This window comes from Triturus cristatus, chromosome 3_2 (genome assembly GCF_964204655.1).
Source record: "Triturus cristatus chromosome 3_2, aTriCri1.1, whole genome shotgun sequence".
Classification (NCBI taxonomy): domain Eukaryota; kingdom Metazoa; phylum Chordata; class Amphibia; order Caudata; family Salamandridae; genus Triturus; species Triturus cristatus.
This window is the reverse complement of record NC_140584.1, coordinates 647,039,728-647,066,216: the sequence shown is the minus strand read 5'-3', so window position 1 is coordinate 647,066,216 and position 26,489 is coordinate 647,039,728. Positions and strand designations below refer to the sequence as shown.

At 47.5% G+C, this 26,489-nt stretch overlaps 1 protein-coding gene across 1 annotated transcript in view; it reads right to left on the bottom strand.

The window, feature by feature from the left end:
* The window catches only part of ACADL (acyl-CoA dehydrogenase long chain), a 650,248-nt gene extending 636,512 nt beyond the window's left edge, over nt 1-13,736 (bottom strand). Inside the window, exon 1 of the mRNA XM_085648595.1 lies at nt 13,498-13,736. Within this exon, the coding sequence (XP_085504721.1) occupies nt 13,498-13,601 (104 nt within the window). The 5' untranslated portion in view covers nt 13,602-13,736. The remainder of the gene's footprint in view (nt 1-13,497) is intronic.
* Between the last annotated feature and the right edge of the window lie 12,753 nt (nt 13,737-26,489).

Genomic DNA, 26,489 nt, shown 5'->3' with positions numbered 1-26,489 from the left:
CATCAGTTGCTGCTTGTATAATAAATGCATTTGCTACCGGTCTGTCACTAAAGAGTGCCCCAGCAGCTCTGTGAGCGAGTGGCTGCTGGCGGCACTGTGCCTTCTGCTTGTGTGATCTGGTGCAGTTGCGGTCGGGCCTCTTTGACTGCGATTGGCAGACGGACTGCCCGAGCCGTGCAGCTGTGAGCTGTGAACAGTAAACACTTCGGCGTTTTTGAAATACAGCCAGCTTCAGGTTGTCTGGCTGACAAAATAATTAAAGTGCGCAATATGACAAATCCGAAATTCGCTGACCGTAGCATTCAGGAATACTGGGTATGTTCCCAAGAAGAAAACAAGCATTTGCAATGCAATAGGTCTCGCATTTACACAACTTTAAGCTATTGGCATTGTAAATGACAGTGCCTTTTATTTCGGTTTTAAAAACCAAAACATAAAAGGAGTTGTCATTTACAATGCGAATAGCTGAAAGTTGCGTAAATGCAAGACCTATTGCATTGTACAACAAGCATTTCTATTTACCCGTTAAAGTGAAATCTGACTCCGTGGCAACCAGCAGCTGTGAGCAGTGCCTTCTTCCGGTACTGACGGCTATGCAGTGCTGCATGATACCGCATAATTTGCTTTTTGTTGCCACGTAATTTATCCAACCTTGCTGTATAATTTGGACTATTCCTCTTCTCCTCCCTCCTAATACCAGGTGCTCTGTATATGGGAGACCTATGGGCCTCTGTTTACATTCTGTGAGTAGAGCATAATTTTAGGTCAATCCGCAGATGGGCTGGATACGTTACCGTAGAGTTCTGGATTGTATTACCCAGTATTGTACAGTGTTGTGTGATTTTGTACGGAGTTCTGCACTGCACATCTTGGTCAGACCACACCCAGGAACGTGTGCAGGCCGCACACACAGATTTACTATAACGTACCTATAATTTGGACTGCATTTGTCAAGATAACATTAAAGTTGGGAGACAGTTCGCATGTTTAGGCTGCTGTTGCCATTTTCACCTTTGTGTAGATCCACCAAGAGAAGTCACATTTAAAGGGGTGTCAGAAAGTCAGAAAAGTGCTCATTTACTAATGAATACCGGTAACACAGGTTGGCAAAATCGCGAGAAATTTTTTAAACGTTGTTTTTTTATAATTATAACTATCAATCTATCAAGATAACTCTAAAGTTTAACAGTTTGAAGGTGGCCCAACATTTTATTGTAACACCAATCTCACTAACTACATTTACTCCAAAACAAGTGAGAGGAAAGGGTAAGATGACAAAGAGGAGGAGGAGACTAGAGGAAGGGAGAACACATGGATGATGGAAGGGCAGGGAGGAGAGTACAGTCTCTCGGGACCGAAAGTAAACGGAAGGGAATGAAGGTGGGGTAAGAATGGAATGACTGAGTGAAAGTAGGAGGGGAAGGGCGGAGGGATGGATGGTGAATGAAAGTGTTGACGGGGTAGGCATAATGCATTAGGGAGAGGGAGAAAGTGAATGAAGGCGCTATATGGGTGCGTATGACAGTGAAGTGTAAAAGAGACAAATGGAATAGCGGAGAAAGGAGGAGAGAGGAAATAGCAAAGGAAGGAAGAGATGGGGAATAGGAAGAGGTGTGAGAATGGAGTGGCAGAGTTAAGGGCTAGTCAAAAGTGGAAAGCATCGTGAGTCAGATAAGGAGACATTCTACACTTTGAAAAAATCATTGTTTTGTGAGAAAGAACTGCGTTGGCACAGGTGGCAGCTGTGTACAGTTGTGACAAGAGTATGACACACAAGAGGTCTAAACACTCCTGTGCGTCTGGAGCGGGTGCAGTACCCGGAAATGTCTCAGGCTTTGCCGGTACTTAAATGCCCCAGTTGTAAGTGCAAAGATAGCCCAAAGGCCAACAAATAAAATATATCGAGGGCTGGAATGTGGTCGCAACCCCTCCCCTGAGCCACGCCGTTATCTGGAGGCCAGGCTGCAGTGGCGTGAACAGACATTAGAAGCATGACTGGCTGGGGTAGTCGTGTGAAAATACTGACTGCTGGTCCCAAAAAAATGCCATTTCCCTCAGCATAAAAATGCTTGGGGAAAAGGACGGCATTGAACCGCTAATAAATGCAGGGTGGCATCGAAACACAATCCATGTGTTTGTGTCACCCTGCTGCAGAGAATGCCCACATACACCAACAGCTTTAATTCCTGCCATGAAATCGCCACGGCCGCTTCAAGCGCTGCTGGAAAGGGGAAAGTTGCGTGCACATGATAATGCGCACTATTTACTTTAATTCCTGCCAAGAAAAATCGCCATGGCCACTTCAAGTGCTGCTGGAAGCGGCCGTGGCGATTTCATGGCAGGAATTAAAGCTGTCGGTGTATGTGGGCATTCTCTGCAGCAGGGTGACACAAACACATGGATTGTGTTTCGATGCCACCCTGCATGTTAATGCGCAGTATAAAATAAACAAGACTCGCTTGTAAATTACAGACTAGACTTCATCACAGAGCATCTGTTTTGGAGTATTGTACCCCCTCCCCTGCGCTATTTCAGGAGCGCCGATAGATGGGCAGTTGTGGCGAAGTAACACGCGTGTGGCTGGGCACCATTGATCCAGCGAGAGCAGACGAGCGGCCGCCGGCAGGAGGAGGCCTTTGACTTGGTTTGTTTTATTATGCATCAAAGGCGGGATTGCCATTTTGTGGACTTTTTGTCCCAGGTGCTTTGAGAGCATCGGAATAACAAGACAAGCCCGGCGGAGCGTGGCGTGCGCTCTTGGCGGGGGAGCGCATTCCAGGCAGGGGAGCGGACCCTTTGAAGTGCGATGCCAAACGGATTGCATGGCGGCACGATGCGCGTGATTGTGCGCGTGCTCGCCATGCAAACCGCTTTTTGGCGCACTTTTGGGAGCCCCTTACAATAGTCTCGCTTTGCGATCGCTTACGCGATAGCAAGGCGAGACCTAAAAACGGGACACCTGCACTTTTTTTTCCTAATTAACACTGCTGCTGGGCATGACCTATAATGTGACTGAGTAACGTGTGGATTAGTCTGAGCCTAGTCGACACTGACTCTCTGATACTTGATTGTCAGAGAGCGGCCTGGAGTCCAAAGTGCTGTAATGCATGATCATGCCATTATCATTGATTGCCAATGCCAGGGAAGGAGCCAGGGGGCCGGTAAGCGCAAGCTGGCTAAAAGGAAGCTTGGTCTGATAGTTTTTCTGCCGGACCGCCCGACAACACACGTGTCAAACTAGCCAGGTCCGATGTTCTATTTATTTCCTACCTCAGCCTGTTTGGTACTGTGAGCACCAGCACTGAGCTCCAGACAGATTACAGTATGATCATCTTAGAAAGGGGCAGTAGGTTAGTTCTTTTTCTGGTGTTTTGTAGTAGTTTTAATATCCTTTTAAAGCTTCTCATTGTTCGACATTGTGTAATTTCTGATATTTCTTTCTTTCAATGCACTTCATTGCTTGGTTTGACTTGCAAAAAAAGTGTCATTTCAAGTGTTACACATGTTGTTGAATGTCACTTCTAAGTACACTGAAATCATGAAAATGTGACACATAAGAAGTCTGACAACTTGGCAGCTATGAGTAAGCGCCTGAGACTAGGTAACAGTATAATCTCCTAGTTGTACTTGCTATGCTATAAAATGTACTTTTGTTAGGATAGTGCGCCGTCATGAATGATCAGATTAAAGAGATTATATTCAGACCAGATGAAATGCCAGCCTGCCTTCTTTAACTGAGAACTGCAGCCTGTCTCCAAGTAGTGCCCTTCCATTTCTGGTGGTTTTCAGCAGTTTTAAGACCTTCTTAAAATGGGTGTAATTTCTGCTATTTATATGTTACCCTTGTCTTAATTGCTTGATTTTGCTCGTGAGAAAGGGTCACTCATAGTCGTTGAAATATCACTCCTAATAATACTGAAACCTTGGCAGCTATGTAGCAGCAGCTACTTTGCGAGAAACTGAGCCAGCCCCCGAGCCTGCCAGGACCAGCGCGCAGCCTCGGTGACCACGCGCTGCCTCTTCTGATGAGTACCAAAAAGTACGAAACATACGTAATTTGCGTATGTAAAGAGATGTTCAGCATTGCTCTTGGTGCATTAAAACAAAGTGCGAAAAAATATGGAGCATTGGCCTATATTGCCCTTATTTTGGGGGGCCTGACGTGAGTATGCAAAAGGAACTTCATGCTGAAGAGCACCTTTCCCAAGAAGAACGTTTCCGTAGTTACAGTCCTCAAAATTGGAACCAGAAAATGTTTGGGCAGCTTGCTCCACACCATGCGATATCAAGTGAGTGGCCGTTTTCCTGACAGACCAACTTCGATTTTAGTGTACAAAATATAGGTAATCTGATTAATGTGGGTACTAAACATAATCCTTGAAATAGAAGTATATTTTTGAATGTTGTAGTCAGGCTACACGTAAGGTTATAGAGTGGCAACATTGGGCTACTTTTCCGTTGCTTTTGGGCTTGAAAGTTGTGAAAAAATCTGGCAACACTGATGGCTTCAAAAGCTAGGACTCCCTTAGTTTGTCTTACTGGGGCAGTGGTCGAAGTGGGGGGGAATGGCAGGGCACGGCGTGCCCCTACTTCTTCAATTCCAGCGATTCCGTTCCCCAACTTTATTTTGAAAATGCGTCCCGGGACGCAAGAAATCACCATCGCCTATAAAGCTCGGCGTTCGAGGACGGGCGCCAAAGAAGTAACAGGACTGTCTTTTCTTCTTACCCAGAGAAAAAAAATACAGTGTCCGCTTCTGCTCTGTAGCTTCAGCTGCCTTCCCCCCTCCCCTCAACTCTTTCCCTCTTCCCTCTAGCAGTTCTTCTCTTACAGAAAACCTAGATTTCAAGACAGGGTTTTTACACTCTTTCCTCTCCTTTCTTTTATTTCCTCCCTTGTGAAATGGATCCAAAAAAGAAAATAATTTTTACTGGAAATGTGCAGCATCTGGAATAAAAGGTTAAAAATAGGAAAAAATAACTAAGTAAAGTAAGTCAGACTGGTAGCCAGAGGCCCTACTAGAGCCAAATTTCGGGGGGCAAAGAAATTTCGGGGGGAGGGGGGGCTTAATCTTTAAGCAATAGGCAGAGTGGAGCTGCAGGGGCTCTTCGGAGGGGTGAAACAACAGCAAGGCCTCATTAACATGCAAATGGTCTTTAAAAGACCTGTGAAGTGCTCGGGTGCGGCTGTGTGTGTGCCAATGGGTGTTGCGCGCCTGCTGATAGCAAACTGACCAGATTGATTTTATTCACACCCAAACACATTAGCGCCACTTTTACAGAGTTTGCCAGTGAAGCGCTATTTTTGTTTTCTTGTCTTTGTTTTCCCTGGGCTTGCACCTAGTGCCCCAATCCTGGAGGTACTGCAAAGTGTGGATTGGAAAACAAAATGTGTACTGCGGCTCTGCGTCCAGGGATGTGGTCTTTTTACCATACTGCTTACGTTTTGTAAGGATATAAGCAATGGGCATTGAAATGGGTCCATTCAGGGCCCTGTAGTCATGTCCTTAACTTTTCAGGCAAAAGCACTCACTGATTTCTGAATAGTGAGTGTAAACGCATTAAGGTAACCATGTTGTTCCTGCTTACAATTCACATGGTTTGCTAAATTTTGCATTCCCTAGGAGTGTTTGCTTTTTCCAGGATGTTGTCACTTTTTTTTGTAGGCTGCATATTGCTCTGCGTCATTTAAATTGACCCGCATCCAGGTGTTTATAGCTGGCAACAATTGGGTTGTAGTTGAAGGCAGTGTGAGTTTTTCTAATTGGGGCAGTATGGTGTTTAGTGGGGGAGAGGATGTGGCACTATGGCCAGAGCTACTGAATTTGTAACTGGGAAACCAGGTTCAGCCTTAATAACCAGTCCACCAGACCACTCTCCTGAGAGAGCATAATCCCATGCTAGACCTTAGAAGGCTTCGCAAGACCTTAGAAGCCCTGGTGTCTTAGCACCAGCAGGTGGACCCTAGCAGTGGCAAGTGTGGGTTAACCTTCAAGGTTTGTCCACCACAATCCATATTGAAGTTCACCTCCAGTCTTGCAGACAGGCCTATGAAGCAGCACACCCTAGAGCGACAGTGACTCTGTCACTGAGGTCACAGGACACTTGAGAAGGGCCAGCTCTAGGGCAGTGCAACCGGTGTGACCGCACCGGGTGCTGACTTTGGGTGGAGGCATTATGTTTGCAAGTATATTAAGGTTTTAAAAGTGCTTGCTGCCTCCTTCCTGGCCTCCAGCAATTTTCGGCAACAATAAAAATGTCATGATGACTCTGGTGTTTAATGTTCTTCCTAGAGAGAGATCATTTTGTCTAGTGGAAGTTCTGATTCATGGAAAGGTAGCTCAGAGTGTTAATGTGCCTGCTGCAAAGAACATGTACCATACAGATTGTGAGAAGTTGGCCTGGTATATGCTGTCCACTAGTTATAGTGGGCACCTTGTACCAGTCCAAACAACACTTATTGATGATAGGTTTAAAGACAACCTTTATTGAAAGCTATCCTAGTGGTAGCTATGGAGAGCAGCCTTCAGGCTAAGTCTTGAAGGAGTGTAAAGCAGCTTGGTTTACCAGTATATAATCTCTTGAATGACCAAATGAAAGAAGATCCACACAAGGTATATATAAAATATATGTATTTATTTCTAAACACTCACTACTAATCCCTTTATGAGATTAGAGACCAAGATACACAATAATACAGTTCTAGAACGACAGTAAATCGCACAATATACAATGGGCCCTAAGGGCGGACCAAACCATATATTAAGAAAGTGGTATAAGAACCACGATTTGACTAGACACAGTGCCTAAAGCACGTAGAATCGCTGGTACCCCAAGAAACCACCCACGGGAGCACCGGAGTACTTGAGTTACCTCACCTAGGGAAGCCGGGTGCATAGATGTCAAATGGTGTCAGGGATCGTCGTTGATTTCAATGGCGATCTACTGCAAAGTGCTGCTGCCGGGAAGGAGAAAAGTGTCCGTGTGATCCAAGCCTGGATCGAAGATCAGAAGAACCTGAAAGCAGAGGGTACAGAGTCTGGGTCACTTGCCAGTGACCAGGGGCACGGTAGACGAAAGCCCACCGATGTTGGGTGATTCAAGTGCGAAGAGGCGAAGCTTGACTCTGCAGCCACGAGGACCACGAGGCGTCGATGACAACCAGAAGCTGGATTTGAGCTGTCCCACAAAGGATGTCGAGTGCTGGGGTGTCGGTCCGCGTATTGAACACAACAAGCCTTGGCAACAGCAACCCACGCAGGAAGAGAAAATATGCTTTGGTGCGGACCAGCAAGGTCCTGGGGACTCCCCAAGCAATGGAGAGTCAGGACACGTCTGGAGCAATCAGGTAAGCCTAATTAGAGGTAAAGTTGCCTTCACAGGGACCCACCAGTCGACGGACTAGGGATCGCGAAGGGACCTCGAGAGAAAACACAAAGGGCCAGCTCACGGAACACTCATGGAGTGTAGGCGGGCAATCTTCAGTGCAAATGCTGCTCGGGGTCAGGGCTATAAGTAATCCAAAGCTTAGCTGCAGGAGTTGTTGGAAAGCTGATGCTTCTGCAAAGTGACGTGGTGTTCAGGGGTTCAGTTTGCACAGTCGCCACGAGTGATACGGGCCTCAGACTTGCTGTGGGCACTGTTCGACCTCTAAGACCACGGAAACCCACCTCCTGTGTTGCAAAATTCTTCGGAGTCTGGCGGGAGCTTCGGAGCTGCAAGCCGGTCAGATCTGTCTTTGGTGCCTGCCTTGCAGGGGAGTAACTCCTTTACTCCAAGGGAGATTCTTTACTTATCAAGTTCAATATAGATCGTTGAAGTTCCAGGATTCAGTATCAGAGTTTTGTCCAGGTGTAATCTAAAGTCCTGTAGCCAGGGGTTCCTTTCTTATACCCAAGGAAGGGGTGGGACAAACTCTAAGGACCCACCTATGGGAGGGTCAGGAAAGAGGTGTGGCTACACCCATTTCCTTTGTCCAGTTTCGCGCCATTGCAGGGGCTGGTAGCCCCTGCAACCGGTTTGAGCTGGACTATGTACAGGGACACCAAATGTGCCCCCAGTGCTGAACTTCAAAGCACTCTTGGAGTGCACCCACCCAGCCCCAATACACTAAAGCCTTTCTGGGAGGTGGTGACACCTCCCTGTGACAGGAAACCTATTGTCCAGGCCTCCCCTGCCGGAGTTTCGTCCAGCAACAGGAGGGCAGACTCGTGTCTGTGGTTGGCAGCATCCATTTTGTGATGCCAGGGCTCTGTTAGCTGGTACCGGGTATACCGGTGCTGTCATGTCTCTCCCTCTAGAAGGGTGGGATCATACTCCCACACCAGTTACTGGTGTGGGGGTATGATTCCAAAGTGTTTGACACCAAATACAACATGTTTCCGTGCAGCCATTCCAAAGTTAGCATTTATCGTTTGGTTATAATGTGTATGGTTTGGCAGCATCACAAACAACCCCAGAATAAAGGTTCTGAAGGCTGCTGAGGGGCTCTGCTCATGCATGGGCACCCTCTCACATAAAACCCAGCACCCTGCCTTCAGGATTGGTAAGGCCTGCCATAGGGGTGACCGATAGGTTTATATGTGCAGTGATATGGAGAGATATAGTGAACCTATATCTCAGTAAGGGGTGTATGCACCACCTTACCCAGGCTGCAGTAGCAGACCTGTGGTGTCATTTTGGAAGGCTTCCCAGGGGTGACACAATACATTCTGCAGCCCCTGGTAGGCCTCTGGGGTACCTATGCCCTTGGTACATAGTATACCATATACTAGGGACTTATAAGGGTACCCCAGAATCCAATCTGGAGTGTACCTATAGTACTTGTTATCAATTTAAGGGAGAAAGCAGATAGTCTGCCTGGGATCCTGCTATTCAGGACCCCAGCCTAAGTCGAAAACCAGCAAAACACCAGGAAAAATGTGGGGGCAACCATGTAGTCAGATTCCACCTTCCTACACAGATCACAAAGTGCACATAATGTAAATAGGTCAGTGGGCTACTGCTTTTGTCAGAGAGCTCCTTTTGTTACTTGCAGTTTATAAGTTAAAATCCTAACATACAACAGTGAGCTATTAACTTTCATCTAAGAACTGCATACAACCTGCAAGGTATAAATTAGAGCGTTATGTTTTTCCCCCCAGTCTTTGATGATCCTAATGTTGCAAAAAGTGTTCTTTTGGACAGAAATCAATTCCGATTATTAAAGAGAACCCCCAACCATGGTATTAAGTTTTAAAAATCTGAGTTTATGTTTCTCCAGACCAATCACTATTAAACTATACCGCCTAGTAGTATGGTTGTCATGTGACTCCTACACCTTGTAGTCCTTAGTCTTATGTAACATTTTCTATACAGTGATTTACACACATATTGATCGTCTCTGAGTAATGTGTGTGATGTAAAGTGCTCTGACACCCTACACTGGTATGAGTGGCGCTGTAAATCAAATTAAATGCATCTGAGAGAGAGTGTGGTTATGGAGACTTGAGGGGCACTGTTAAAGGGTGGTAATGAGGGAATCCATGGCAGAGGTGGTCATTGGGGGGCAATAACAAACATGAATGCACAGGGCACCACCAGTGCTAAGGCCAGACCTGCCCTAGAGGCCAGTCTGCCTCACCCATAGTTAGCTCCATTGGCCTTGTTTCAGCAGTAGTAGCTGCAACTCACCAGGGATTGGCAATGCAGAATTTGGCACGCACACCAAACTAAGTTTGCAAACTTCACAGTCTCTCTGCTTCATTCACAAGCACTTTTAAAATGTGCTGCTTGCTGTGGGGTCACTGGAATTAAATATGCAGGAAAGGAGGACAAAATTATGCCACAGTGTTGACTAAATAATGCATTTTAAAAAAGGCTGCAGCGTAATGCAGTATATTTTCTGATATTTTATTATTTTGACGTGTACACATGCTAACAGTCTTTGGAAAGATTTTGCCTTATTAGCACCAGTGAAACATACAAATGCAACAGTGAGAAAGATGATCAGTCAACCTTTGCAATAAGCCATCCACTCCGCAGCAAAACAAGTCACATTTTTTGTTAACTTTTGATACATTTGAGCTATAAACAATTTATTAGTTTAAATGATCAGATCATGCAGCAGATCTTGCATTAGGAGGCAAATAAGGCAGAGCCAGAATTATATAGAAAACATTTGCAAACTAGGATATTTTGCCATTCATGTTTTAACTGCTGTTGTGGAAAAAGGGAGAAGTGCTGATGACAAACTCCATGGCTCTGCGAAAAATTGCTTGTGCTTCCACATTTTATCATATTTGGGACATTCTGTGATTAGAAGCATATCCCACTTTGTGAATGTGTTTTACTGTCAATAACTCATTATAACCTTATATAATCATGTGTATCCATTGGCTGATTAAACTGGGCAGTGAAATGCCAAACAAATACTAACAAGCATTTGCAATGCAATAGGTCTCGCAATTACGCGAGTTTGAGCTATTAGCATTGTAAATGATAATGCCTTTTATTTTTGTTCTGGTTTTTAAAACATAAATAAAAGGCTGTGTCATTTACAATGCCAATAGCGTAAACTCGCATAAATGCGAGACCTATTGCATTGCAAATGCTTGTTACACTTGTTAAGACTGTCTGGGAATAATAGACTGCACCTCGTTTTAAAACCCAAGCACAGCAACAAGCAACAGAAAGGAGAGAAGTCAACCTTTGCAAGGGGCCTTCCACTACCCGCCAACACGTGTCGCTGACGTTTTAGTAACTTTTGAACTATGTGAAATAAAAACTAATTTGTTCTTTGTTAATATCTGAAGATTATGCTGCAGATGATGAATTATGCGGCAAATGCAGCGCATCCATAATTATGCGGAAAACGTCGCAACCGCACCATGGCATAACTCTAGTGGCGCTGCATGACCCGTTTGTGAGCATGGTCTCCTATTGGTGCAGATGTGTAGATGTCTTCCAATCTTCGCTTGTGTGCACCTGTATGTCTTTGAGTGGCCGGACTCGTCTGCCCACTTGTCTGCTTGCGTGTCTGACTGTCGTTTGAGTAGTTGGACATGGCTATCTATGTGGTTGCCTGTGTGCCTGTTTGTGTGTGTGCGCCTCTTTGTAGTTTTTTGTGTGCCTAATTGTGCATTTATGTTTGTGTGCCTATCTTTGCACACGGTTGTGTGTCTATTTGCGTGTCTGCCTTTGAGTAGTTGAATGTGTCTTGGTATCTTGGTATCTGTTTGTGTGTTCTTTGTGCTAATGTTTGTGTCTCCTTGCTGTCTGTGTGTGTCTGTCTGTGTGTGTGTGTCTGTCCGTGGCTCTCACAGGCAGCACATCACTGAAGTGTGGCACGGCCAGGGGCAGTGCCTGCAGGCCAGAGCCCTGGTATTTCCACCACCCTGGGGGTCCCTCCATGTGTTTACCTACTGCTACTGCTTTCACATGCCCCTCCCACACACAGAGCCCAACATCGTGTTGTGTTGTTTGCAGGTGGCTGGCTAATGCCTCGGCGGTGCCTGGGGAGGGGGCAGCGGGGCAGTTCTCATCCCACGCTTTCCCAGGGCAGGCAGTCTCTACTCACTGCCCGAGTGGTCTGCCATGGAGTGGGGTACATGCCCCCCTGGGAGTGCGCATAAAGGGGGGGGGGGGGGGAGTGTAAGGACAGCCAGGGCCCACGGGGGGCATTTGTTCCAGGCTTGGCCTGTGCTGAGCCCCCGAAGGTGATTGACCCCCCTGACATCGGCCCCGGATTAATAGCCCACCCTTGTGAGGCTGTCAGGGTCTGAATGGCGAGGGGGGGACCCCAGCCCCACTGCTGCGCAGCCAGGCCCTACACATGCTCACTTATGTCTTTTTAAATGAGATTACATTGGAATGACTTCCAGCCCCCCGCATGTGCCCCTCAAACTGCACCCCCCCCCCTCACCATGGTACATCGGAATTCCAAGCTGAAGTCAGCCCAGGCTTGGCCTCTCCAAACAGCAAGTCACACTTCACCGACAGAGCCAGAGAGATAGAGCCAGAGAGATAGAGCCGGGGAGACAGAGCCGGGGAGACAGAGCCGGGGAGACAGAGCCGGGGAGACAGAGCCGGGGAGACAGAGACTGAGACAGCACTAGAGCCGGAGAGACTGAGTCAGAGAGATTGAGCCGGAGAGACAGACCAGGAAGAAGAAATAGGACCCAGAAGGATACAGAGAAAGAGACAGTGCCAGCACTTGTTTTATCTGAAATTAAGCATTAGGAAACTGAAGTCCCGGCACCTGTTTTATCTCAAATTAAGCATTGGGAACGTAAAACTAACGCTATAAAAGCAACTCACATGTCAGCAAAAATACTGTCTCACAATGTACACGGAAACTCCCGTCTGAATAAATGTTTGTAAAAAACAATAGAAAGTAATATTAGGCGTGTAGCCAAACGCTCCGAGTAAGAAATACAAACAAAACAGAAAGCAGCTCCACATCCGGGCCAGGGAGGAGACCTGGTGCGTGAGGACTTCAAAAGCCCAGGGAGGGGGCCGCCAAAGCGCCCAAGGCGAAACAAACAAGCGACACAGCAGAATGTAATGAGGCGTGAATGAGGGCTGAGACAGCCGGACCATGGAGCTCTTCACAGAAGGGGAAGTGAATGTTTAACAAGCGATCGCGATCACATCAAAGCGGCCGGGGAAGTGAATGTTTAACAAGCGATCGCGATCACATCAAAGCGGCCGTACGGCCCGTGAAAGTGAAAGCAAACGAGTGCTTTCAGGCCTCCAAATGGTGCGCGCGCCAGGCCGACGCACATGCACTGTACTTGGAGGCCTGAAAAGCCACTGTTTGCACTTCCAAAACTCGCTTACTATAAGTCTCGCCAGAGCAGCGCTAAAGCGCTATCTCAGGCGAGACCTAAAAATTGGAATATTTGCGCATTCTGGCCACACCTCTGGCTCCGCCCACTGAGCCAATCCTTGGGTTATTCCCGCCCTCTGATTCTCCGCCCACAGTTCCCCTACTTTTTTCCCCCTCACTTCGACCACTGTACTGGGGTGTTTACTTATAGTTGTATTGTAAACTATGTTCTCTGTGTAGTTCGAATGCTGAGAGCGTGTTGCCCAGGCGATATGCTGCCCGTTCAAGCAGCGGCGCTTCGTTGAGATTTGAATATAATAGCACCATGTTGATTAAAACGATTTAGTGCCAAAGGGGCTGGGACTTAAAATACGGATTTTGCTTTAAGAAAATGATGGCCCCGACGAGCAGATCATAACTCGCATAGCTGCCAAGGGGACCAATATCGTTAGAGTCCACGGCTGAACGTCTGCCCCCACCCGACTTGCTGCAGCTTTGTAGGCTGCTCGTCTAGTTTTCTATATCGTAAATATAAGCTCAAAAGTCCAAGGACGCCTTCCCACTACGTCGTAGATATAACAGTCAACTTCCGCTTTGGCGACATTGGCCGCAAGCTACTCAACACTGACATTCGGGGCGTACGTATCGGGCCTGCTTAACTTTAAGTCAGTTATCGGGAGCCTTACTTACCTGGATCGTGTTCGGGAAAAGGCAAGACCCCCGGGCCCCAACGAAGCGCATCTGGCGGCTCGTAGATAAGAAGCTCGGAACAGATAACTGCATGAGGACGCCATGGTCCCGTTTCGGTGATGGAAGGTGGCGGGGGGATGCAGGAAGCGGAAGAACGGAAGCGGAGAGAAACTGGGGCAAAGTTCACAGCGGGGTTGTTTAAAAACAGGTAAAGTCCGTCGGTGCTGAGAGTTCAGCGCGTCACATCGCTTCACGCTGACGCACACGTACGCTCACACACACCCCTAGTCCATCATCACTCGAACATAGAATATGGCGCTTTTGTGCATATGATAGAATAACTCAGAATATATTGGCCAAAGCGCCTCTGGAGTACAGAGCAACTGTTTTGTTCGTTTTTCACGTATCTCCTTCCACAGAGCCTTTCCATTTGCAGATTTACCAACTGCAGACAATTACATTTCCTTTAGGTAGTATTAGTGGTCCTGGAAAGAAGACTTGTTCTTTTTTAGGTTTGGCCTGCGTGAAATTTATTGTGTTTTTATTAAAAATCTTGAATTGGTCTTTCCTGGCTTTTCATTGATTTTTGTGATTCCCACTTTCTTTTACTCCATTTCTATTGGTTGTCGCATATTTTCCTGCATTTACCAATGCTGCTTCTTCTTTAATCATTTCCCTTAGACCAAATACAGTTAGCATCGCTTTGGTGGAACTATTTTTCTTTGAGTTTTGCCTCTTTCTACTTTTTTGGCTTGAGTAGTACTTTAAATTAAATCAGCACATTTATATAGCCCAATTTATCACCCAGAGTGATTATGGGCCATATGTATCAAAAACGAGTTTTGCGATTCTCTAATTGCGATTTTTTGCGAATCACAATTGGAGAATCACAAAATGCAATGTAGGTAGGATTTTCTAAAAATTTTCTGAATCCTACATATTCCTTATTTCCGAATCGCAAATTGAGATTCGCAAATAAGGAATAACTTCCCTTTCATTTGTATGGGCTAGGAGGCCCATAGGAATGAATGGGAAGACATTCTTTGCGATTACCAATTAGAGAATCGCAAATTGAGAATGCAATCTGAAGGTTGCAAGGGTGCCAAGAGGACACCCTTTTGCACTCCTGAAATAAGCATGTGTGCACATTTTGCGCACATACATGCCAAAGGGCATGTATGTTCGACATATGGCATTTTAAAAAAATCAAGTAAGTGTTTTTTTTTAAAATAACCGCAAATTACCACCAACTTGAAGTTGGATGGTAATTTGCGATTCCTTAAGGCCAAATCTCACTTTTTTTGTGCTTCTTGCTTTGCATTTAAGGAATCGCAATTTGAGATTCCTTAAATGCATTCGCAAAATAGGGAATTGCAAATTTTGTGATTCCTCATTTTCCGAGTGATTTTTTTGTGGGATACATTGCACACTTCTAAATTGCGATCGCAAACGGTGAATTTTGCGAATTTCCGCATTTGCGATCGCAAATTAGCGTGATACATATGGCCCTATGTGATTTTCCCACACAGCCCTGCCAAATACCATGCATCAGACATTAGACTAACGCATTTTTAGTGTAGTGTCCACATCACCTCACTAAAATACGTTAGTCACGCATTTATAGTGCCTCCCTGACACCAACGGCGCTGTGGGAGCCTTACCGATAACAGGTGCTGCATTAGAAGGGTGAGTGCGCAGCTGGCTGAGTGCACACTGCTACCGCTGAGTAAGACTGATCCTGCAGACACTGGCCTCTCAGTTTATTCACAAATTCGATGCACATGGCTGCTACAACCCACTAATAAAATTATGGCACCGTTGCAGCCTGGGCGCAATTGAATCAAGCCACCATTCAGCCGTGAGCTTCAGGTATCATATGCCCCATCGCAACGGTGCATAACCACGTTAAAAAACACAGCACCCTTTCAGAGAAACAGATGTGGCGACAGGAGATTTGTTTTCGCTGCTTACCACCAGAGTATCCTTCAGTCCACGCAGCCTAGCATGACTCTGCCTCAGTGACATAGGTGGTGATCTATAGTGTTAGGAAGTTGGCATGCATGACTTGCGCTATGTGGGGTGGTTTTTATTAGCAAGTTCTGCTGGGCCCCCAGGAAGACATCGCTGTGACCCAGACAGGGCTCGAAACCAGATCAACAACTCGTTACGGTGAGCGCTGTTCTTAATGGTAAAGCTCAGTCTGACAAACCATGTCACAGTCTAGCTCACTCACCATAACCTTTACTGCCGAGAGCATCTGTCCCCGGTCAAAGTGCTGAGTGTATGTGTGTGTGTGCACGCCAGCCAGGTCGATAAAGATTGCTCGGAGCCGCTTTGCGAGTCTGATAATGTTTTAAGCTCACCCATGAACCAGCAGCCTGCCATAATCAGCAGCACCTACTTTGTGGTGACATGAGGGAGTCTGTCATGAGGCGTGGCTTGGAGCCGCAGATGGCAGCCATCTAACTCGCGAGCTCCGCAACTGAGCCCGCAATTATCCTGCAAAAACAGTGCCTAGAACCCCCTGACCCACTCAGTCGGTGGTTGAAGGGGTTGAGATCACTCAGTGCCGGTCTGGAGGGGATTGCGTGCCGACGGACTGAGTTCTGTCGACTGAAAGCCTGGCCGGGGCAGACAGAGACGTATCTCCCAAGATGGCGGTCTGACGGGAGGATAGAGGCCCGGAGCCGATCAGAAAACCAGAGCGCTGGCGCCCTGCTATAGCACTCAGCGGGCGGCAGACTGGAGGATCATAGGTGTCGGGACACGGACATATAGCTCCTAGCGAGGAGGGCGCGCGGAGCGGGACTTACCACCCCCCCTGCCTCGCAGCCGCCTTGAGCTGCGGAGTCAAAGGAGACGAGGGCCCCGAGATCGATGGCACTGAAGCGGAAGGGGGAGTGCCGGACAAGCGACCGCAGGTGAGCGCTCCCTCGGGGCACGAACAAGGTGGTTAGCCCATTGAAGCGCCCGAAGCCCGGATAAAATCCTGTCCTGCGAGAGCCCGCAAGCTGGCGAGGCCTCACTCGCTGTAGACCCGGGGTGCATCTGCGGCCCTTCCGAGGCCCGAGGAACATCGGAGCCCTGTTGAGAGCAGCGGCGGTGGAGAGAATCGCAGCTCTACATGAACCGGGAGAGACGATCGGATTCCCCAGGACCCGACTCCCGTACATGCCAGCACCCACATTGCATTACGCCAGATACCCATGGGGACCCTCCCAGATGAAAGACCTGGACTGAGGGCAGAAGCGCAGTGACATCGAGACGATGCACGGCCGTGGTGAGCTGGTGCCTGTTGCAGGAGCCCCTCGGCCTGGTGCGGAAGCGGCTCCTAAACGCAAGCGAAGTGCCCACTGGAGAGCTGGAGGTCACTGGCGCCCTGCGGGGGGGAGGAACGGATAATTAACTAACGAACCCGGTGCGGCCAGTGGACTGGGGGACCGAGCGACGGACCCCAGGAGGCCTAGCACCAATATAGAGCTGCTGACCATGGCCTGCACCTAACCCCATTGTACAGCACTGCACGAGGAGGGACTGGCAGCCGTACATCGCCCTCCCCCCTTGGTGGTGTGGCGTGAAGCGGAGCCACGCGGGAGCAGACTGGCCCCCTTAGATCCTGGCCTGAGGAGCTGGATGGCACCCCACAAGCCCTGGCCACACGACATGCTGCCCTGCAGATTGGGAGTGACGGGGACAAACCCGGGAGTGGCGGCTTAGTGGCCCACGGTGATCCGCGCAAGAGAGACATCAGAAGAGAGCTGTGGGAATTGGCCGATGCCAGCAACATAGCGGAGGTGAGGCCTGGGGAACCTAGAGGACGCACTTGCACGGCATAAGATCAAAATTGATTGGGAGTGAGCGGACCACCGGCTTGCCCACTGTGAGGCGTTTGGGCACGGCCCCTCTCAGTGTGTGACCCTAGCAACCCTATAGATCGGACGAGGAGGGGGATTTACCTCTGCGGTGACGCAATATGGGGAAGGCAAGGGGCAAGAAAGAGGGGACTCAGCAACAGTCGGACACTGAACTCTCGGGTCATGGCGAACAAGAGGAACAGGACCAACTTCGCGACCCGCAACTGCAACAGCAGCTAGACAAAATCCTGGCGGCGATAGTGGACACCAAAGCAACGCTGCAGCAGGATATAGCGCAGGTGGCGACGGGCCTCGGGCTCCTGCGGGCGGACCATGGCAAGCTTGTGGACAGAGTTACAGAGGTGGAGAATACGCTTCAGACCATGGGCCCAATGCAAACTGCCCTCAAGGCTACTATGTCTGATGTCCTAGATCGAGTAGTGGCACTGTAGAAAAGGGCGGAGGAGGCAGAAGGGCGCAACCGCCGGAACAATGTCAGCATAGTAGGGCTACCTGAAAAAATGGAGGGAGATGATATGGTGAAGTATTTGGAAGAATGGCTCAAGATGGTGGTGGCTCCGGAGGGCCTATCAACCTTCTATACGCTGGAAAGAGCTCACAGGGTGCCCGCTAGACCTCCCCAGCAAGGGCGACCCCCACGACCGGTGGTGGCGAGGCTGCTGCATTACCGGGACAGAGACCTTCTGCTCCAGAGAGCGCGTATGTATGGGCCTTACCAGGTGGGAAACAGCAAGGTAAACCTGTTCCCGGACTTCACATATGAAACCCAACGGTGACGATCCTACTTCCTAGCTGTTAAGAGAGAACTGCAAGAGGAAGGCCTCCAATACTCGCTGCTATTCCTAGCCAAACTGCGAATCATTGTAGATGGCTCATCGAACTTCTTTGACACGCCGGATGACGCCTGTACGTGGTTGGAACTATACAGAGCAGGAAAAGATGGTACGGAGCATAATGCACGAATCCCCGCAGAGCTTCTGCAGCAGAAGAGATCACGAAGGCCCCGACGCCGATGAGGGAGCATGAGGGGGCTGCTCTCGCAGGAGGCAGAGGCGGAGCGGAGAGATGCGCTTGATGCGGTGATGGCGCTATCAAGCTCCCAGGATCACCGATCTCCAGAGCGGACAGACTCGGACAAAGGCAAAGATGGCTCGGATGATGAACAGTCTGAAGCAGACAGTACACACCTACCACCAGTCACGCCGGCCACGGCGGACGGAATGCTGGACGAGGGTTAAGGCGGCTGTGAGACTGTTTCTAGAGAACCACCCTGAACTTACTGGACTCGCCACTGCAGGTTTGGCATGAGAAAGGGGGTGGAAGGTAGTGGGAGGCAGGTGAGCGCAGGTGGGCATGGCGACAGGCGAGCCGGAAGAGGCAACCGGACCACGGACCTGGTAATGACATAGGCCCCTGAATATAGCCTGACGAGAATGTTAGCTCCTACGCTGAGGGGGGGAAGGGGGATAACGGGGGGCTTGATCATAACGGGCTCAGCTGGACAATGCGACTTAGAGGAACTGAGGCGGCTACCCGTTGGTAACCAGTCCCCCCTCGTTGCCCATAAGGCATGCCCACAGTGTCTGCTGTTGGGCCTAACAGTTGTTTGACAGAAGTCATGGTTTGGATGGGAACTAGATGGGAGTTACTAGGTCCTGTTCTTGGGGGGGTGGGGGGATTGGGACTGTTGGGGGGAAGTTGGGGAGGGATCTTCACCGACGCAGAACCGGAGAAATGTTATCGATTCCACAGGATGCTATGGGAGAATGGCTGATTCAACAAATTTGGGATGTATAACCTGGAATGTGAGGGGGCTTCTCACTATGACGAGACGACATAAGGTTCATGCCTACCTAATCCGCAGGGGGGTACACATTGCACTACTCCAAGAAACACACTTAACCAAGGCAGAAGGGATAGCGCTGCAGCGTAGATGGAGGGGCCAGGTATACAACACCACATACTCTGCATTTGCTAGAGGGGCACTGATCTGGATTAGGGCGGGAGTCCCCTTTCAAGTGGCTAGACAAGTGGTTGATCCTGAGGGTAGGTACGTGGCTGTAGAGGGGAAGCTAAGAGGCTGGGACATCGCCTTTTGCAGTGTATACGCGCACAATGTTGATCAGTTGGGCTTTCTGGCGAGGATGTCTGGAGCTTTGGCCCATCACTTAACGAGTCCACTGGTGATGGGGGGGGGGGGGACTTCAACTCCGTTGCAGATGTTTCTCTAGATAGATCTCACCCTCCCCTGGCAGACTCCCCGGTGCATCGCTTGACCAAGGGTCGACTAGATTGGCAGGTGCGCTTGGGACTGATAGACGCTTGGCGTGTGCAGCACCCGGGAGACCGAGACTACTCCTATTTTTGTGGCATGCATGAACTACACGTTAGATTAGATGCGATACTATGCTCCCCAACGGTAATGCCAGCTGTGGTGCGAACTGAATATCTAACCAGAACGATTTCAGATCATAACCCCCTGTTAATTACCATGGATTGGATGGCTGGGGTCTCGTGCGTTCCTACTTGGAAACTGCGACCCGAAGCGTTAGATGACCCACTGCTCCATGCAGCGCTAGAAGAGGGAATAACACAGTATTTTGCGGAAAACGCGGGCACGACTGCGACGAGGGCGACAGAATGGGATGCCTTCAAAGTGGTCATCAGGGGACTCTGCATAGGGAAACATACGGGTATACGGAAAACACTCCTGGACAATCTGGACAAAGCGAACTCCAGTCTGCGGGAGGCGGAGATGGCGAGGCCTGGCCACCCTGAGCTACAGGAAGCGTTTAGTGCAGCTAAAGAAGAGGTAGCAGTTGAAGTGGAGCGCTTGCGCAACTTTGACCATAGAGCCACATGATGAGGGCCCATGCGGAGGGAGATAAGGCGGGGACATTATTGGCTTGGTTAGCCAACCCCACAAAGAGGAGTTCCCCCATCCTGGCTTTAGAGACAGAAGAGGAAGGAATGGTCTACACCCAAAACGAAATTATGCAGTGCTTCAAGCGCTATTATGAGGCACTTTATAAAAGTAGATTAGAGAACAGGGACCCTGCCATCAACACTTTCCTGGATGAGCTGGGATTGCCAGGACTGGACCAAAAGCAGGCGAAAGACTTGGGGAAAGACATAGAGCCAGGAGAAATTTGAGGTGCCATTAAGCGCATGGCCCGCAACAAAACACCAGGGCTAGATGGATTACCCATAGAATTCTATGGGAAATATGCTGACTTGCTGGTGCCGCGGCTTCAAGAAGTCTATAAAGAAGCCAGAGAATCAGGACAGTTGCCCCAATCAATGCGTGAAGCGCTAGTGATCCCGTTGTTGAAGCCAGGGAGGGAGAGTGAGAACACGGCCTCCTATAGACCACTGTCGATGTTAACCACCGACTATAAAATACTGAGTAGCATACTGGCGGCCCGCTTGCTGCAATACATGACCACGCTAGTCCATGAAGACCAAGCTGGTTTCATACCAACACGAAACACGACTGCGAACATCAGGAGGTTGGTGCGACTACTGGACGATCATCATCCAGAAGCACAAAAGCCAATGATACTATCAGTAGATATCGAGAAAGCTTTTGATAGCTTAGAATGGGGATATTTATATAAAGTTTTGCGACAGTTTGGATTAGGAGAGGGTTACCTACAATGGACGAAAGTACTATATACTTCGGCAGTGACCAGAGTGAGAATGTGATCGTTGATATCACCGAAATACCCGGTAGAACGAGGGACGAGGCAGGGATGCCCACTATCACCGTTACTGTTCGCCTTGGCGGTGGAGCCCCTCGCGGTTAAGATTCGGACAAGTCAACACTACGGGGGCCTGGATAGCAGAGACGGACAACAGCATATATCGTTTTACGCAGACGACTTACTACTATTCCTTGAAGACGCCGATAGGGCAATGGCAGGCGCGGAGAGCTTACTCTTGGACTTTGGGGACTTCTCGGGCCTGAGAGTTAATTGGTCCAAGACATGCCTGTTCCCGGTAAGACAAGGAGAGACTAGACTGCACATGAATCGAGCAGTGCGCTGGGAACCCACCTGTCTGAAATACCTAGGCGTACACATCTATCACACGACGGCGGATACGCTGGAGGGGAATGTGGGCCACAGTGTGAGAGCTCTGAGAGGTAGTATGGCCTTTTGGGCCACCCTTCCGTTGTCGGTGACAGGCCGCATATCCCTCTTGAAAATGGGGGCACTCCCTCGTTTGTTATACTATTTTAGGACGCTGCCGGTGTGGATACCCAGCTCCACTTTCAGATTACTGAAATCGATGGTGGTATCTATTCTCTGGGGTGCGGGCAGGCGTAGAGTTGCGCAGGCGACGCTTATGCGACCCAAGGCCGAAGGAGGGCTAGCGGTCCCAGACTTTGAACTATACTATTTAGCAGCTCAATTGCAGATCTTCACACAAAAAGTAGCGAGGGTATTCCGAGGACCGGAACACAGGAGGAGAGGGGGAACGCCGCGCCACGTCCTTTCATATATTGCTTTGCAGCAGAAACTAGACCCCAGGGACCTTCTCACAGAGGAGACAACGATCAGATTCTGTTGGAATCGTTCCCAACGCAGGGCGGGAGTGCTACATCCGTATGCGCCCGAGATACCGCTTGGGATGCTGACGGCATTACCGCACGGCGGAGATTGGTCGCAATTACAACTCTGGGAAGAAGCAGGACTGCAAGTGGTAGGGGATCTATATGAAGATGGGGCTCTGCTACCATACCAAACTCTCCAAGAGAGATTTGATCTCCCAAGGGGAGGTTTCTTGCTACACGCAGCGCTTACTAGAGCGATTCAGACGCACTGGAGGGAGGGGCTGCTGGAGCCTAAGACGTCGATGGCCTGCCAGTACACCATGATGGCGGCAGGGACCTTCAAGGCGGTCACGTGCCTATATTCTAGAATGCTTCATGGAAACCTGCCGCCCCTGGCTGTATTGAAGGGAAAGTGGGAAACTGATCTATGTAAAGATATCCCTTAGACAGCTTGGGCGCAGATAGTGCGACGAGCCTGGAAGAGCACGAGGAATGCAAGGTTTCAACTAGTGCACTTCTATATCCTCCACAGAGCATATTTGACACCTGGGAAAATCCAGAAATATTTTAAGGTAAAAGAGGCAGCATGTCCCAGATGTACGAGAGCGGGGGTGGAATTGGAACATATGCTGTGTTCTTGCCCAGCGATGGGACTTTACTGGAAGGAGGTGGGGGATACCCTGAATGAGGTGACAGAGAGACGACTGGAGTTCGATATGGCGATTAGTATACTACACTGGTTCCCCCACACGTCCAAGAATAAGATCACGAGTAAGTTCATAGATATGGGACTTCTATTAGCAAAACGAGAAATTACGAAACGTTGGTAAGCAACAGTGGGTCCCACCAGTAAAAGATGGAAGGGCGAATTTCTCAAATGGACCACCAGTGAAAGCGCGCTGCGTTATCAGTTGGCGCGCAGGCGAAACGACGATAAGGTGCTAGAGGCGGTGGCTGCATGGGAGGCGCTAGTACAGGCATTGCGAGACTATGAGTCATACGACGATGAAGAGGGACAGGTCACGGATGGGGGGAAAGCCCCGGAACAAGACGGGTACATCGCATAACTCAACACATAGCTACTCCTAGGAATGTATGGTAAAAGAGGACAGAGACGGCTACCTGCGTCGTTGGTGGGGAATGAGGGAGGGGGGAGGGAACTTACAGTTTTCATAGTATTTAAGTGTAGGGCCTAAGTTACGAAGGTTTCCGTTTTATCCGATGCACAGCTCGTGAAGGGCTTACTTATCTTCATACCATGTACTGTATAACTGGTGGGGGGCTTTTGATTGATCCTTAGTGAGTATGTTGATAAATATCGAGTAAGGATATGTATATGTTTGTACAAAAAACCAATAAACTACGTTTTCAAAAAATGAAGGAGTCTGTCATAACCGGACGGAGTTAGTGACTGAAGAGGGGATTTCTGCAGCTTACCTGGACAAGGCCTTCCCCAGCCAGTAGGTGCTCATAAACTACAGCGGAATCAAGTAAGTTGCAGAGACAGTACGAGGACATCCCTCTTTCTACTAATGGTAGTCACTAGACTCCCAAGCCTCCTTGTTCATGCCCAGTATATATGCATGCCGCACATTAAATGAAAAGGAAATGTTTTACTGATTATACAGCAAAAGGTATGTCACAGAAAGTTATGCAAAGCAGTTGAATGTTAAAACCAGGATACTGCTGACAAAGTTTTGGAATACAAGGAAGCAATTGTCATTGTGTGGTAAAATGTTGAGCTACATTCCCTAAGCGCTAGTTTCCAAGTAAATTAATCACCCTGTCATTCATGGTATTGTATATGTTAGCTTGTGGTTCTATGCGGTTTGATTAAGAATAGTTGTGCTACTGCAGTACCAGTAAATTGAAGTTTATTTTGTTGTTCATTTTAGTTCCATATTTCCCAAAGCATTCTCATTGTTTGTCAAATTTCTATAAGGTTTCTTAACTCTCACAACTCTAAACGGGAGTATTGGCCAAGCTGTTCTTTACACCTTCTGGCTTAAACTTAAGTGGCAGGATGTAGTATCCCAACATAAAACAAGTAGCAGTGCTAAAGTACAGACCCTTGCAAATGCATCAGAGGTCAGTTCTGCTCTGGCACATGCAAGCATGCCTGTAGTTCCATCGTCGTTCCTACTTCCTCTGGCACTCACCCATAGACTCACTCGTACCTGCACTCATAAAACCACTGGTGTACTTACAGCAGCAGTCTCACTGCCACATGCATGCACCTCCAATGGAAGTTGAAAAGTAATCTCATTTGTAACTCACTATCGCAACTGGAACTTGCACCAGGAAACTCACTCTCACCTTGCTCACACCTCCACTGTCACTTGTACCAGCACCTGCAGTGGCACTTTAACTCTCAGATGCACTCACACTTGGGCTCGCATCATTAATCTCTCTCACAGCAGCACTAACATCTTCTCTGGCACTAGCATTCACCCCGGCACTCACAGGTATTCTGACACTTGCACCAGTAACATCTTGTCACTACTAGATGATTTGAATAAAATTAATTGGTGGCTTCATGCAGTGATAGAACAAAGTTCGACGATGGGGGTCAAACCCTGTGTGCACTGAAGAGTCTATTACCAAAAGAATATTCTTGAATGGGAACGCTCAACTCCTCGTGGCCCATCGTCAAAACCACAATAACACCTAAAGATTTCAATACTCAAGAAGGAGCGTCATATATATATATATATACTAGGCTGATACTTAATAGCTCACATATATGACTCTCGCTGGTTCATGTCTGGATTTTGTGGCACTATATTGATACTGTTTTATTAGCGATATTTTATATCCTATTTATTGACAGTTTTTAACAATGTGTTACATCTTTTATCCATTCCAGTGTTGATGTGTAAATATAATCATATGTATTTGCATTCAGATCATGTTCAATTTTTTTTATTTAAAATTTGGACCAACTGATATATGTTTTAAGTGATGCTTTTATATGTATTTATACAGCAATATTGTGCACACAAATTTAGTAACAATAGATGTATTTAAATTTGTGGCGATTGTTTAAGTGACTTCACGTAATCTATCTTTGCGGAAATCTGTTTTCTGTGTCTATGATCACGTGACACAGTAAGCAAACTCACTTAACATATTTAAATTGTATTGGCGGACTGTTACCAGTGTGTGATCAAGGGCTCGGCTGTGCCCGAAACACGTCACTGAGAGAAGGAGCAGAATAAAAATCTACCTGCCAGTAATCGGGGTCCGTTTTCCTCTGTTCGCCGCTGCTGCTGCTGCGTGCACATCAGTGCGAAGGTTCGAGGAGTTTGAGTAACTGCATATATATATATATATATATATATATATATATATATATATAGATTCAACAATCAAATATTGAAGTCCAAAAGGAAAAAAGAAGATCCTTAGGATATCTGCTTCATGTTCTGTTCTTTATTTTGTATAGAGTCATGCCATCAATATCATCCAGCTTCAAAATAAATAGTGATTACACAGCCAACGCGTTTCGTTTTCCTCTAGGACATCATCAGGGCTGTAAACTAAAAACACAAAATCACAATCTGATACACACTGTAAAATGAAAATAACATACCATTATGGGAACAGTACCCCCAAACAATTGTTCCGGCAACCTGCCTATTTAACAATCTAAACACAAATGGAAGGAGAAACTTCATCCAGATGTCATTTAATTCGGAGTGCTATATCTTAAAAAACACACAAATTCAAATACATTATATCAAGAAAAAGATATTTGAACAGATAAACTCTTGGTGGCAGATCTGAAATCCCCCAATCATTATTGCATGTAGTTAGTTTCCTTGATGTGGCCTAATTCTTGAAGTATATCTCTCCTAAATAATAATATCCTAAAATTCAAAAAAATGTAATAAAAAATATTTAAATCCTTATTTCTAAAGTTGACTCAAATTTAAAATAAAATTATTCCAAATTAGACCTTCTCACCTTTAATCTGTCAAATCTTTATATCATCATCCTATTCTTGAGCGGACAACCCATCTATCAAAAATCAATAAGGAAATAAACACACTATATTTAGTAAAATAATTCCTTTATAAAGGAATTATTTCTTAACCCTAATGGCCTAATATCTCATTATCTTGGTCACACTGGTCTCACCTTTTATAGAAAACTTTTCCTTTCCAAAATAAACCATTTCCGGTATATCAATTCCTTCCAAGTGTAGTCCTCTGTCTTTTCTAAATGACAATATCTGTGTAGGAGGCAATCATTTAAGACCAAATTATATCATAAGCCCTTCACTGGAATATACTTACTAGTACTACATCAGAGTTATTCAAATCTACAGCATTAAGCTGCCAGAAAATCCTTCATTCCATACCTCATGTAATCATAGTAGTTGTCCTCCCAGTATATCCAAACGTCCTCAGTCCGGCCCGATAAATCCGAAATGAACCGAAGAGCCCGCCAAACTCTGTATTTAAATTATAAAATGCCCAATCAGGTACGTGCATTCTAAGTCAACATATTAGCATGTGTGATTGAAGTTCAACCCCCAATCCGCCTCAAGACCACTTAAA